Genomic DNA, 13519 nt, shown 5'->3' with positions numbered 1-13519 from the left:
ATCATTAACTCTGAAAAGAAGGAAGTATATTTTCTCATCTTTTATTTCCAAACAAGTTTCAACATTAATTATAACAAATCTGCTATTATAAAGGTATTATGTTGGATTATAAAGATTTGAAGATGAGGTCCCAGCCCATACATTTTGCTGGTTTTACTTTTGCATCATTAGACTTCTTCAATTATTGAAGAGTTGGTAAAAATGATATCGTTTCTTGACACTTTGCAAGTGTTTACCTTTAATCCAAAGATTATTTTAATCGAATAATTGAAAAAGATAATATATATATTGGACACTTACATAAAAAGTATTATCCCAGTGTTGGCCATGGCATATGACAGCCCTAAGATTCCACTCCCCATAATGGCGTTACTGAGATTAAATGATGACATTCCAAAAGATGTGGTTCCAGGATGCTTGAAAAAAGAAGTGAGCATTCTAATCAAACACTTGCAGAAGAGAGCCCCATTTTGATTACCGGCATTCTCATCATTTTTCCCATAGTATATTTGCTGGTGGAAAACCTGAGGACTGACCAGATAGAATTTCTAGGAATAAAACCATGTGATTTTTCATGAAATACTGTATTTTATTTCAGCAAGCGCTAAATAAATTTATATGTACATGCATATTTGTGTAAATGTCTTTTGCTCTAATGAAGGGAAATATAGAATCTTACGCATAATTTCAATAGGATCTGAATAAAGAAAAATTTTAGAAGATATCATGAAGGAGAAAAACTAGAGCCTTAAGTATGATTTCAGCTTATATTGGAGTTAACATTCATTTTTTTTCTTTACAAAACAACTAACATCACAAATGAATTATACAGACATATGGTGAACAGAAAAAAAACAAGCCTTTATCCTAATAAAAACCTGAATAAACAAAGAATATGCTGATGAAAGCCTTGGAAAATTTCAGTCATATTGTTTTTCCCACAGAAATTCAGAGAGCCCTGACATCCTTGATTCCTGTTTTTATGTGCTTAAAAGCATGAATTAACTTACGTGTTCTTCATCATAGTCTACCAACTTCTTTTTGCTTAGAAGTCCATTTGTCAGAAACTTCTGGCTTTCATCATCATCATTAGCAAATTGACTAAACCCAAACAAGAAATAAAGAAGAAAATAACAAAACATGTCAACAAATGCTTGGGAATCATATTTATTTTACAGACAATCTAAATAATAAAATGGGGCAGAAGTAATGAAAAGAACGGTTGATATTAAAGGAATGCCAAGTCATTTGGAAAGTTCAGAATAAAAGTTCAGAACCTTTATTATTTCATTATTGTTAGCCCCAGGCTGAGTAAGTGATATTTTTGGTATCATACACCTTATTAATATATACTTGACCCTTAGCACACTGCTAAATAAAGTCTCTTCACTTAACTTTCAGCATAGAGAAACAGCAATTTCACATCATAATGTATGACAGACTCTCATATCCAGACTCTTCTTTATATCCAGGGTGAGTTTTTTCCTAAACCTATCACCCCCATCCCCATGGGGGCAAAAATAGTACCTTCTGGGAGAAAAGGCAATACTTTTCCTGGTGCAACTACATCCATGATTGTATTGTCTCTATTTAATCAGCCCTCTTCACTGCCTCTACTAATCCCTCTAAACTGTTTTCATTCCTGATGACAGGATTCTTAGTTTCAGCTCTGGATTATGCATTTCATCAACTTAGTTTATCTATCACCTTTCCTCACAGAGACAAATACTTCTTTGGGATACCACCTTCTTCCCGTTTCCTCTCCCTTCTTGAGCCAAATGTTAATGGTTAAGTTTTAGTTAATATATATTTTCTACGATAACAGAAAGATTGCAGGAAAGATAGAAAACAGATGTAGGTTCAAATCTCAGCTCCGATGCTGACTGTGTGATCATTGGCAAGTGACTTAACTTCCCTCTTTTTATTTCTTTCTCATAGCAATCCTTTGAATTAGGTAGGACAAGTGTTATAAGTCCCAAAGAAACTGAGGCTATTTGAGTCCTGATGTACTGACTCTGAATCTAGAACTTTATTCTGATTTTGTGCTATAGAGTTAACAATTTTCTTTTCCCTAAGTAATTTAAAAACTTTTTATCAAGTATTTTAAATATGTGGTTCAATAAAATACTTTGATTAGCCAAGTAAAAAATTTTTCATCACTGTCTTCTTTTAACACCTCATTGTGATATGTAGTCTTTTGAAGGCTATTCTATTACAGTGCCATCTCTGGCAGGTCCCATCAGAGCATAAAGGCAGCAGAACTGATGCTGGCAACATAGTCTAAGGACTAGTCTGCCTACAGACACACATGGCCATTTGTCATGACTGATTCTGACTACGGTAGCTCATCAACTATTTGTGATGACTGATTCTGACTGCAATAGCTCATCAACTATTGAATAAGGTCTGGAATTGTTTTGATCTGTATCATTGGAGAAAACACACCCATGTGTGTACAGATTTTTAAAATCTGAAGGTGTAGTCCCTCTAGCACTCATAAAGGTCTAGCAGGAGTAAGAACACCAAAATCTATGTTCCTGTAGCCCAGGAAGATAATGGAGGTGAATTTTCCAAATGAATCCCTGGTTTCCAGTCTCCATAAACACTGCTCTCTAGTTTCCATGCAGCCCCTAATTATTATCAATGACATACCTCTTAATAGGGGACTTTACAGAATTTACCATCTCAATATAGCTGTCTGGGACACTTTCTCCACTACTGCTTTTGTCATCAAGTTGGATGTTGATTTTCTGCGGTTCCACAGGATCCATTTGAACTGTCAGCATTTCCTAGTCTCTGTAGATGCTTCTTTAGTGCAAACAATGGCTGTACCTGGAGTCTCCCAGCATAGATTGACTTTCTGAAAACTGTTCTGCAAAAAGAATACAAAACAACTCCAAGTTTCCTTAGATTCAGAAAATTAATATGAAACTGCTCAGTTTATCACAATGATATATAAAAGAAGGGCAGCTAGGTGGTGCAGTAAATAGAGCACTAGCCCTGGAGTCAGGAGACCCTGAGTTCAAATCCAGCTTCAGACACTTGACACTTACTAGCTGTATGACCTTGAACAACTCACTTAATCCCAATTGCCTTGCATTCCCCCCTCCAAAAAAAAAAGATATGTATAAAAGAAAAGAAGCTTCTGCATATTGAGAAGGTTCAAGTACATTTGTGATTCCACTTGTATATATGGTATTCTACACACACACACACACACACACACACACACACACACACAAACACACACACACACACACTGAGGCAACCTAAAGATTACAACTCATACCTGATTTAATAGACCAGTAGCTAGGTATGTGTTAAGAGATGGTATTAGAAAAGAAATTCTTGAGGATAAACCTAGCACTTTATCACTACACTATTTTGACTCTATACTTTAAAGAAAAGTAAGGAAAAAATAGTTTTTTATAAAAGTTTTATGATTTGCTATTTTATTAGATTTTTTTCTCATCACCTACGCTGAGGATAACTTAAGAAAACCACTCTCTCAGTTCACTAAAGAAAACCACTCTCTCAGCTCACTAAATGGTATTCCTTTTTGCTGAAAGAGCTCAAGGAGCCTCCTAAAATGTTTAATATTTATGCATTCTGGAATCACAAAACAACAGGATCTTTGGATCAGAGATCTAAATCTTGAAGAGAGCTCAAATCCATCTAGAACAATGATGTCAAAGTCAAATAGAAATGAATCCCTGCAGCTACATAAAGCCCTTGGGTAAGCTGGGTTGGAAGGCTGCCTCTGCCTCATGCAAAGGAACTTTTATCTCAGGACAGTGAGGCATCTCAGCCAGGAAAGATTGAGGGAACCTCTGCTGACAAGAAACAGCTAGATCCAGTTGTGTTACCTAGAGCAGTGGGGGCAAGAAGAGACCAGTACATGCCTGGTGAGTGCAGAGGTAGTGAGGTGGGATGCTCCTGACTGTGGGCATTTACAGGAGGTTGGAAGTTTGGCTTTAGTTCCAGGCTAGAAAACTGAAGATCTGAAGCCAGGGACCCCATCCCCTATACTCCAAGGTTAGAGGTGATTACAAAAATTAAGCTATTACTACAAAAAAACAAAAAAACAAAACAAAAGCACATGCAAAGGAGAAAGAATCCAACAACAGAAAGTTATCATGGGAATAGAGATGACCAGGGTTCATCCTCAGAGGGGATACTGAAGCAAAGAAATCCCTTTCTATCTCAAAGAGTAATGTCAAATTGTCACCTGCCCAAAAAGAATTTATAGAAAAACTTTAAAAAGACATTAAAAATCAAATGAGAGAAATTGAGGGAAAAAACTAAAAAAAGAAAAGAAAAAGAAAAACTAAGAACAATCCAAGAAAAATAAGATTATGAAAAGAAAGGCAAACAATTAGAAAAGGAGATCTAGCATATTAAGGAAGAAAATGACTCCTTGAAAATTAGAATTGGGTAAGGGAAAGCCAGCAAAGGTGTAAGAGATCAAGAAATAATAAACTAAAATATAAAGAATGAAAAAATAGAAAAGAAAGTAAAACATCTTATAAGAAAAACAAGTGATCAAGAGAACAGATGAACAGAAGACATAAGAATAACTGGACTATCTGAAAGCTATGATCAAAAAAAGAATCTTGACACGATAATCAAAAAAAAAAAGTGTCCTGAAGCATTAGAACAAAGGGAGAAATTACAAATGGAAAAAAATCCATCGATTACCACTTGAAAGAGATTGTATGAGGAAAATTCATAGGAATATTATAGTCAAATATCAAAACTCCCAGCTCAAGGATAAAATATTAAGAACAAGAGAGGTGTAAAGCAGAGTGCAGCCCAGTATAGGCCATGCCACAGCAAGGACAGGATTGGAGCAGGCTTCCAGTCTCCATGCCACTGGCAGCAGCTGTGGGTGCCAGATTCCTCAATTCATAAATGCCAAAGACATCTTCAAAGGTCAGTGAGAAAGCCCTTTCTCTTGGGTGAGAAGGGAATGCAGCAGTCTAGCCCCAGCCCCAGGCAGCAGCAATTTCCATCGTTGGAGCCCTGGCCTAAAGCCCCTGGGGCAATTGAGCAACTGATCTGGATCTCCCAGGAGTACTGTAGCCAAATTCCAGAGTTCCTAGATCAAGGGGAAAATATTGCAAGCAGCCAGAAAGAAACAATTTGAGTATTGTGGAAATACAACTAGGATGACATGGTATCTGGCAGCTTCTACATTGAGGGATTCAAGGGCTTTGAATATGATATTCCAGAAGTCAAAGGAACTAGGACTAAAACCAAGAATCACCTACCAAGCAAAACTGAGCATAATACTTCAAGGGAAAAAAAATGATCCTTCAATGAAGTAGAAGACTTTCAAGCATTCCTAATGAAAAGACCAGTGTTGAATAGAAAACTTTACTTTCAAACACAAGAATCAAGAAAAGTATGAAAAGGTAAACAGGAAAGGGAAATACTAAGGGACTTACTAAAGTAGAACTGTTTACATTCCTACATGGAAAGATAATATTTGTAACTCTTGAAACTTTTCTCACCATTTGGGTAGTTGGAGCATACATACACACACACATACATACATACATACATACATACATATAAAGGGATGAGAGAGTAATATATTGGGAGGAGAAAGGGAGAAATGAAATAGGGCAAATTATCACTCATGAAAAAGGCAAGAAAAAGCTTTTTCAATGGAAGGGAAAAGGTGAAGGTGAGAGGGAAAAAGGGAAGCTTACTTTCATCACATTTGACTTAAGGAGAGAATAACATGCCCATTGGTATGAAAATCTATCTTACACTACAGGAAAGTAGGGGAGAAAGGGATAAGTGAAATATGGGGGGATGATAGAAGGGAGGGCAAATGAGAGGAGGAGGGTAATTGGAAGTAAACACTTTTAGGGAGGATAAGGTCAGAAGAGAGAATAGAATAAATGTGGGGCAGGATAGGATAGAGGGAAATATAGGTAGTCTTTCACAACGTTACTATTAATTATGGAAGTCTAGCAAAACTACACATATATAGCCTATATTGAATTGCTTACCTTCTCAGTCAGGATGGGTGGAGAGGGAGGAAAGGAGAGAAGTTGGAACTCAAAATTTTAGGCACAAATGTTGAGGTTTGTTTTTGCATGTAACTGGGAAATAAGAAATACAGGTAATGGGGAATAAAAATCTATCTTGCCCTACAAGAGAAGAGAAAAGATGAGGATAAGGGAAAGGAGGGGTGTGATAGAAGGGAGGGCAGATTGGGGGAAGAGGTAATCAGAATGCACAGTGTTTTGGGGTGGGCGTAGGGGAAAGATGAGGAGAAAATTTGGAAGTCAAAATTTTGTGGAAATGAATGTTGAAAACCAAAATAAATAAATAAATTGGGAAAAACAAATTTAAAAAGAACAAGAGAAAAATTAAATATGACAGTATCACAATTAGAATCACACAAAACCCAGCACTAAAGAAGCTCAGTTCTTGAGACACTACATATATCAAAGAGCAAAAGAATTGTAGCCAAAAATATCATCCCCAGCAAAATTAAGCGTGATCCTGAATGGAAAAAAATGGTCAGACTCTCAGGACTTAGTTTTAAAAAATCGTAATTTAAAATATTTAGCATTCAAGAGTGAAGAGAAACATAAGGTACATACCAAGATTTATTACAAGAGATTCAATAAGGTTAGATCACTTACCTGTTATGTATATAAAATGTAAAACCTATGTCTAAGATTGTCATTAGTAACTGGTTAGTTTGTAAGAAAAACTGGGGTAGATCTGAGTATGATATGACTTTAAAAACTAAAACCATTTAGGAACAGTTAAAAACAGCATCTATTTTATACAAATGAGATGGCCAGAAGAATTAGATGGGGTAGGAGGACTGTTAGTTCTGGAAGCCTACTTTCATCAGGAATGGGTATAAGAGGGGACAATATAGATGTAGATGTAGACAGATATAGAGATTAAAAAAAGAGATAAAGGTAGGTAGATATATGTGTATGTGTATGTATATATGTATATGTGTGTGTGTATATATATATATATATATATATATATATATATATATATATATATATATATATATATATATATATATATATGAGTATAAAAGTCTTCCAAATTAAAAAAAATAAAATGAAAAGGGAATAGGGAGTGGGGAGAAGATAAGGGAAGGATCTCTAGATGGGAGGGTGAGGGAATAAGTTAAAGGGGCGTATAGGTGTTTCAATCAATGGGAATGGGAGGATAAGGGAAGGGTCCTAGGGAAGATAAGGGAGGACTCTTTGGAGGGGAGGGTAAGGGAATAGGTTAAAAGGAGTTATAGAAGGGTGTTTAGATTTATGAGAATGGGAGGATAGAGGAGAAATCCTTGGAAGGAGGGTAGGCTAAGTAATAGAAAGGCAAGGTAGGAGGAAGAAGTAAAGTAGAGGAGTCAGGAGGGATAGGAAATAAGAGATACACGCAAACATAAGAACAAAGATCAGGAGTAGAATTTGTTAAAGAAGGTGATGTCGATATATGTACTATGTATCTATATGTCTAGATCTAGATATATCTGCACTTAATTGTAGCCTGGAAATGTGGTATGAGGAAGAAGGAAAAAAGAACCAAGTAAAAAGGGCACAGCAGAGAACAAAAGAAAACTTACAAGGAAGCAGAGAAAAGATGGACAGCTCTCAATACAGTGTGTAGTATTTCTCATACAGGCTTTCTGGAAATGTGAATTTATTACTATATATTTTGAATCCTCTCTTATGTTCTGTTGTGCACATGACATGCTTTTTCCCCTTTTCTTTGCATTTAAGTTTCAATATTTAAGTTTATATGTTTCTTTTTCTTTTCTCTATTTTGTATTTGAGTTCTGGTATTTGAATCAAATTTTTTTTTAAAAAATTGCACATGACACTGCAAATCTACTATGCATACCTTGCTATTCCTTTCAAATGTACAATAAAATTATCATATAGATTTCTTTTTTTGCCTTTTTCTTCCCTCCCCTTTACCCTAGAGATGGCTACTATTGGACACAAGTATGTATGTGTGTATACATATATGTATGTGTGTATATATACATATATATGTATTAATGTGCATACATATGCATGTGTATACATATATGTGTTTATATATATATATATGCAAAATTATGCTATACATTCTTCTATTTGTCAGTTCTTTCCCTGGATGTAAACAGTGTCCTCATAGGTCCTTTATAATTAATTTGAGTATTTATAATAGACAAAATAATTTATTTGATCAAACTTGGAACACTAATTCAGTATTGGTAGAATCATGAACTGATGCAACCTTTTTTTGGAGAGCAATCTGGAACTATGCCCAAAAAGTTATTAAATAACCAATACCCTATGACTCAGCAATACCACTACTTGGTCTATTTTCAAAGATGATTAAGAAAAAAGGAAAAGAACTAAAATATTCTAAAAAATTTATAGCAGCTCACTTTGTGGTGGCAAAGAATAAGAAATTGCAGGGATGCTCATCAATTGGAAATGGTTGAACAAGTTGTGGTACATGATAGTGATGGAATACTACTGTACTATAAGAAATGATGAGCTCAAGGATTTTAAAAAACGTGGAAAGACTTGCACAAAATAATGAAGAGTAAAATGAGCAGAATTAAGAGAACGCTGTATACAGTAACAGCAATATTGTTTTAAAATGAAATTTGATCGATGTTTTTATTTGGATTCAACAATTAAACTGCAAAAGTATAAGATGTGGGAAGTGTATCTAGGTGGCAGTCTATGTGAAAAAAGGGAGATTTTACTCAACTTTAAACTCAAAGTAAGTCAACAGCTGGTAGAATCAGACTTCATTAAAAAAAGTATTAAAATGAAATGACGATACTACTGTAATTTATAATGGTCAGTATCACACTGAGCATCACATTCAACTTCTGAGCGTTACTTTAGGAAGAACTTTGATGAAATGGAGCATGCACAAAAGAGGGCAACTGGAAAGGTTATATTGTTTGCAATTACATCATTTAATAATCAATTACAGGAAGTAGGAACTTATTTTTGAGAAGATTCAGGGGAATATGAACAAGGTTTTCAACTATTTACAGGATTATGACATGGATGAGTGATTAGATTTGAGATCTGCTTGGTCATAGGCTACATCAAGGACATGTGGGTAGAAGGTATGGGGTGACATGGAGGGTGGGAGTTTGGCTTAAATTCTCCCCTTAGCAAAAAGGGTTTTCTCATACAAGCTTATTTCACTGAAGATCAGTTCAAGATATAGAAGTGGAGGTGCTATTTCCTTACAGATATCTTTAAAGTAATGACTATTCAGCTCCTGCTCCTATCCAATGAGAAGCCAAGAAAAATGAAATTTCTGACATGTATGTAATCCTGCAAAACAAATTCCCACATTAGCCATACTCTTCCCTTCCTCTGCCACCCCAAAATTCAAGAAAAATAAAGAGAAAAAATTATGCTTGGATGAGTTCATCAATTGTCTGTCTGGAGGCGGATAGCACATTTCATCCTTAGTCTGCTGGAATTGTGGTAGATGACTCAAAGTCCATTATAATATGACCTCATTCTACCTTGCCAGTCTTCTTATACCTTATTCCCCAATACTTACTCTTTAATCCAGTGACACTAACTTTCTGGCTGTTCCAGGAATGACGCTTTATCTCAGCTCTGGGCATTCTCTCTGGCTTACCTCATGCCAGGAATGCTCTCCTTCCTCTGCTTCAACTACTAATATCCTTGACTTCTTTCAGGTCCTAACTAAAATTCCATCTTCTGCAGGAAGTTTTTCCCCAAGGCTTCTTAATCTTACTGCTTTCCCTCTGTTCATTGTTTTCTATTTATTTTGTAAACAGATTTCTTTGTAAATATTTATTTGCATGTTTCCTTTGCCATTAGATTGCAAGCTCCCTGAGAGTAGGGACTTTCTTTTGACTCATTTTGTATCCCCAGTGCTTAGCACAGTGCCTGGCATGTACTAAGCTCTTAATAGATGTTTATTAATTGATTACAATAACGAGTTACTGTGTAGATTATTCTACTAGTTCTATTCACTTCATTTTGTATAATTTAGGTCTTTCCAGGTTTTTCAGAAACCATCCCCTTTTTCATTCTTTGCAACACAATAGTATTCCATCATATTCATATACCGTAATTTATTCCACCATTCCCAAATTGATGAACATTCCATTGGAAACATCAATGTCCAGTCTTTGGATCACAAAAAGAGCTACTACAATTTTTTTTATATATGGGTCCTTTTCCTCTTTTGAGGGATTTCCTTAAGGAAATGCATTAGTGGTATTGCTGGTTCACAGAACATTTACAGTTTAAAAGTCCAGTTCCAAATTGCTTTGCAGAGTGCTTTGGACTAGTTCATCAACTGTGCAATAGTGTGCGTATTTTCGCATATCCCCTCCAGTATTTGCTATTTCCATTTTTTTGTCATTTTAGCCAACCTGATGGATTTGAGGTGGTACCTTAGAGTTGTTTTAATTTGTATTTCTCCAACTATTAGTGATTTAGAGCATTTTTATATATTTGTTGATATCTTTAATTTTTTTCAACTGAAAACTTCCTACTTACATCCTCTGATAATTTTTCAGTTGGGGAATGGCTCTTGTTTTTGTAAATTAGGTTTAGTTCATTATATATTTTAGATATGTATCTTTATCAAAGACACTTGTTGCAAAGATTTTTTCCCCAGTCACTGTCTTTTCTTCAGCATTTTTGTGGATTTCCTTTAGCAAGCTGTTGACTCGTTTTTCATGATTTTCTTCCATCACTCTCATTTCTCTTCCCAATTTTTGCTCTACTTCTCTTATTGATTTTCAAAATCCTTCTGGAACTCTTCCATGGCTTGAGACCAATTCATATATTTCTTAGAGGCTTTGGATGCAGGAGCTTTGGCTTTGTTGTCTTCTTCTGGCTGTATGTTTTGATCTTCCTCATCACCAATGATGTAAGAAAGTATCTCTTCACCAAGAAAGTAAGAATAATGTTGTTTCATTTTCCCAGCCAATTACTTGACTTTAGAGCTTTGTTAAGTGGAGGTCTCTAGAAGCAGCTGCAGTTTCAGCAGTGACTGCCACGACCCTGGGGGCTGGGGCCAAACAATACTTCCCTCTCAGCCAGGTGAGAGACCCTTCCCATTGATCTTTGACGCTGTCTTTAGTATTTGTGGGTTGAGAAGTCTGGACTCTACAGCAGTCACCCACCCACCATTCAGTTCCCTAAGGCCTGCTCCTGCTCTGTCCACCACATGCTGAACTGTGCTCTACTCCCAACCTGGTGCGATAGACCCTTCCTGTCAACCTTCCACACTGTTTTGGACTGGAAATTTGCTTCTGTCTGTCATTTTTTGACTTCTGCTCTACAATTTGTTTAGAGTCAGGTTTTTTGAGGGGTTTGGGAGAGAGCAGGTCCCTGCTTCTTACTCCATCATCTTGGCTCCACACCCCAGTCACTGATTTTTCTTCCAATTTTAGCAGCATTAAACATTAGTGCAAAAACTTTTTGATGTTACATAATCCATTTATTTAATTTTTAATTAAATTAAATTTTAATTACTTTAATTTTAATTTTTAACTTAAATTTTAATGTAATTTTAATTTATTTAATATGTATTTATATAATTATTTTTATAATCAAAATTATCCATTTAAATTCCCATGAACCTCTCTTTCTTTTGTTTGGTCATGTATACTTTCCTTATCCATAAATCTAAGAAGTGTTTCTTCCCTGCCACACTAATTTGCTTACATCACCTTTTATGTCTAAATCATGCACCTATTTTGAGCTTATCTAGATACATAGCACAAGATGTTGATCTCTGTTTCATTTTTGTCAGACTTCTTTCCAGTTTTCCCAACAATTTTTGTCAAATAATGAGTTCTTGCCCCAGTAGGTGGGATCTTTAAGTTTATCAAGCACAAGGTTGCTATGTACATTTGCCTTTGTATTTTTTGACCCAATCTTTTCCACTGATCAGTCTCTCCTTTTCTTATCCAGTATCAAGTTGTTTTGACAATTACAGTTTTGTAATATGGTTTGGTTCTGGTACTGACTGCCAGGTCTCCTTCTTTTTGTTTTTCTTTGGATTTTTTTTCATTAATTTCCTTGATATTCTTGACCTTTTGTTGCTCCAAAGGAATATATCAATTTTTTTTTAGTTCAATAAGGTAATTCTTTATTGGTTTGATTGATGTGGCACTGAATACCTAATTAATAATTTTGATAGTATAGTCATTTTATTATAGTTGCCTGGCCTACCCAAGAATAATTAATATTTCTCTGTTTAGATCTCTTTTTATTTGTACTTGTGCTTTGTAATTATGTTCAAAGAGTTCCTGTGTGTCTTGGCAGATATTTTGTACTATCTGTAGTTATTTTAACTTGAATATCTTATTCTATATTTCTTTCTGATGAATTTTATTGGTGATATTCTGAAATGCTGATGGTTTATGTTGAGTTTATCCTGCAACTTTACTGAAATTATTAATTATTTTGATCAGTTTTAAGTTGGTTCTCCATGGTTCTCTAGGTTAATGATCACATCTACAAAAAAATTTAATTTTGTTTCTTCTTTCCTTACCTATTCCTTCATTTTCTCTTGCTTGTCTTATTGCTATAACTAGCACTTTTGGTACAATGTTGAAAAATAAGGATAATACTGAACATTGTTTCATCTTTGATCTTATTAGAAAGGTTTCTAGCTTATCCCCATTGAAGATAATGTTTGATCTTGTTACTAAATAGATATTACTTTTCATTTTTAAGGAAAAGTTCTTGTGCTTTCTGTTGTTTTTAACAGGAATAAGTGTTGTAGTTTGTCAAAAACCTTTTTTTGCATCTATTGAAATATGATTTTTGTTGTTTTTGTTATTGATAAAGTCAATTATACCTATAGATTTTTTTCCTAATATTGAGCTGTATTTCTGGATTTCTGATTTAAATTCACTGTAGACACAGTGATATATATCACCTTTCGCATATATAATCTCTTTGCAAACACTTAAAACTTATGCATCGATAATCATTAGGGAAATTGGTCTGTAGTTTTCATTCTCTTTTTTGACTCTCCTAGGTTTAGGGATAAAGACCATATTCTGCCATAGAAAGAATGTGGTAGGATTCCTTTATATACAAATTTTTTCAAATAGTTTATGTAGTATTGAAATTAATTGTTCCTGAAATGTCTGTTAGAATTTGCTTGTAAATCTATCTGATCATGGGATATTTTTCTTGGAAATTTTATTCATGACTTATTCAATTCATTTTTCCAATATAGTATTTAATTTAAGTATTCTATTTCCTGCTCTGCTCATCAGAACAATTTATATTTTTGTAAATATCTATTGCATTTAGGTTATCTGTTTTATTGGTTATAGTTGGTCAAAATAGCTCTTAATAATTGTTTTTATTTTTTCTTCCTTAGTTGTTAATTCACCTTTTCATTTTTTGTTACTGGTATCTTGGTTTTCTTCCTCTTTTAAATAAAATGAGCCAGTATTTTAACTATTTTATAGTATTTTTAAAAGCTCCTATTT

The 13519-nt window shown here is 34.6% G+C and overlaps 1 protein-coding gene across 5 annotated transcripts in view; it reads right to left on the bottom strand.

Moving 5' to 3' along the window:
• Nucleotides 1–13519, bottom strand: part of SLC38A4 (solute carrier family 38 member 4) — a 132768-nt gene that overhangs the window by 33470 nt on the left and 85779 nt on the right. For 4 of the 5 annotated variants that reach the window (XM_072654238.1, XM_072654240.1, XM_072654239.1 and 1 more), the window contains 3 exons: nt 2653–2872; nt 1011–1101; nt 301–416 (listed from right to left, as the gene is read on the bottom strand). In XM_072654238.1, the coding sequence (XP_072510339.1) occupies nt 301–416; nt 1011–1101; nt 2653–2786 (341 nt within the window). In that variant the 5' untranslated portion in view covers nt 2787–2872. The remainder of the gene's footprint in view (nt 1–300; nt 417–1010; nt 1102–2652; nt 2873–13519) is intronic. The other variant, XM_072654241.1, reaches the window with a different exon arrangement.

The sequence above is a fragment of the Notamacropus eugenii genome, chromosome 3 (assembly GCF_028372415.1).
Source record: "Notamacropus eugenii isolate mMacEug1 chromosome 3, mMacEug1.pri_v2, whole genome shotgun sequence".
NCBI classification, from domain to species: Eukaryota; Metazoa; Chordata; class Mammalia; order Diprotodontia; family Macropodidae; genus Notamacropus; species Notamacropus eugenii.
Note: the sequence above shows the minus strand (reverse complement) of the source record. Positions and strands in the feature narration are given on the sequence as shown.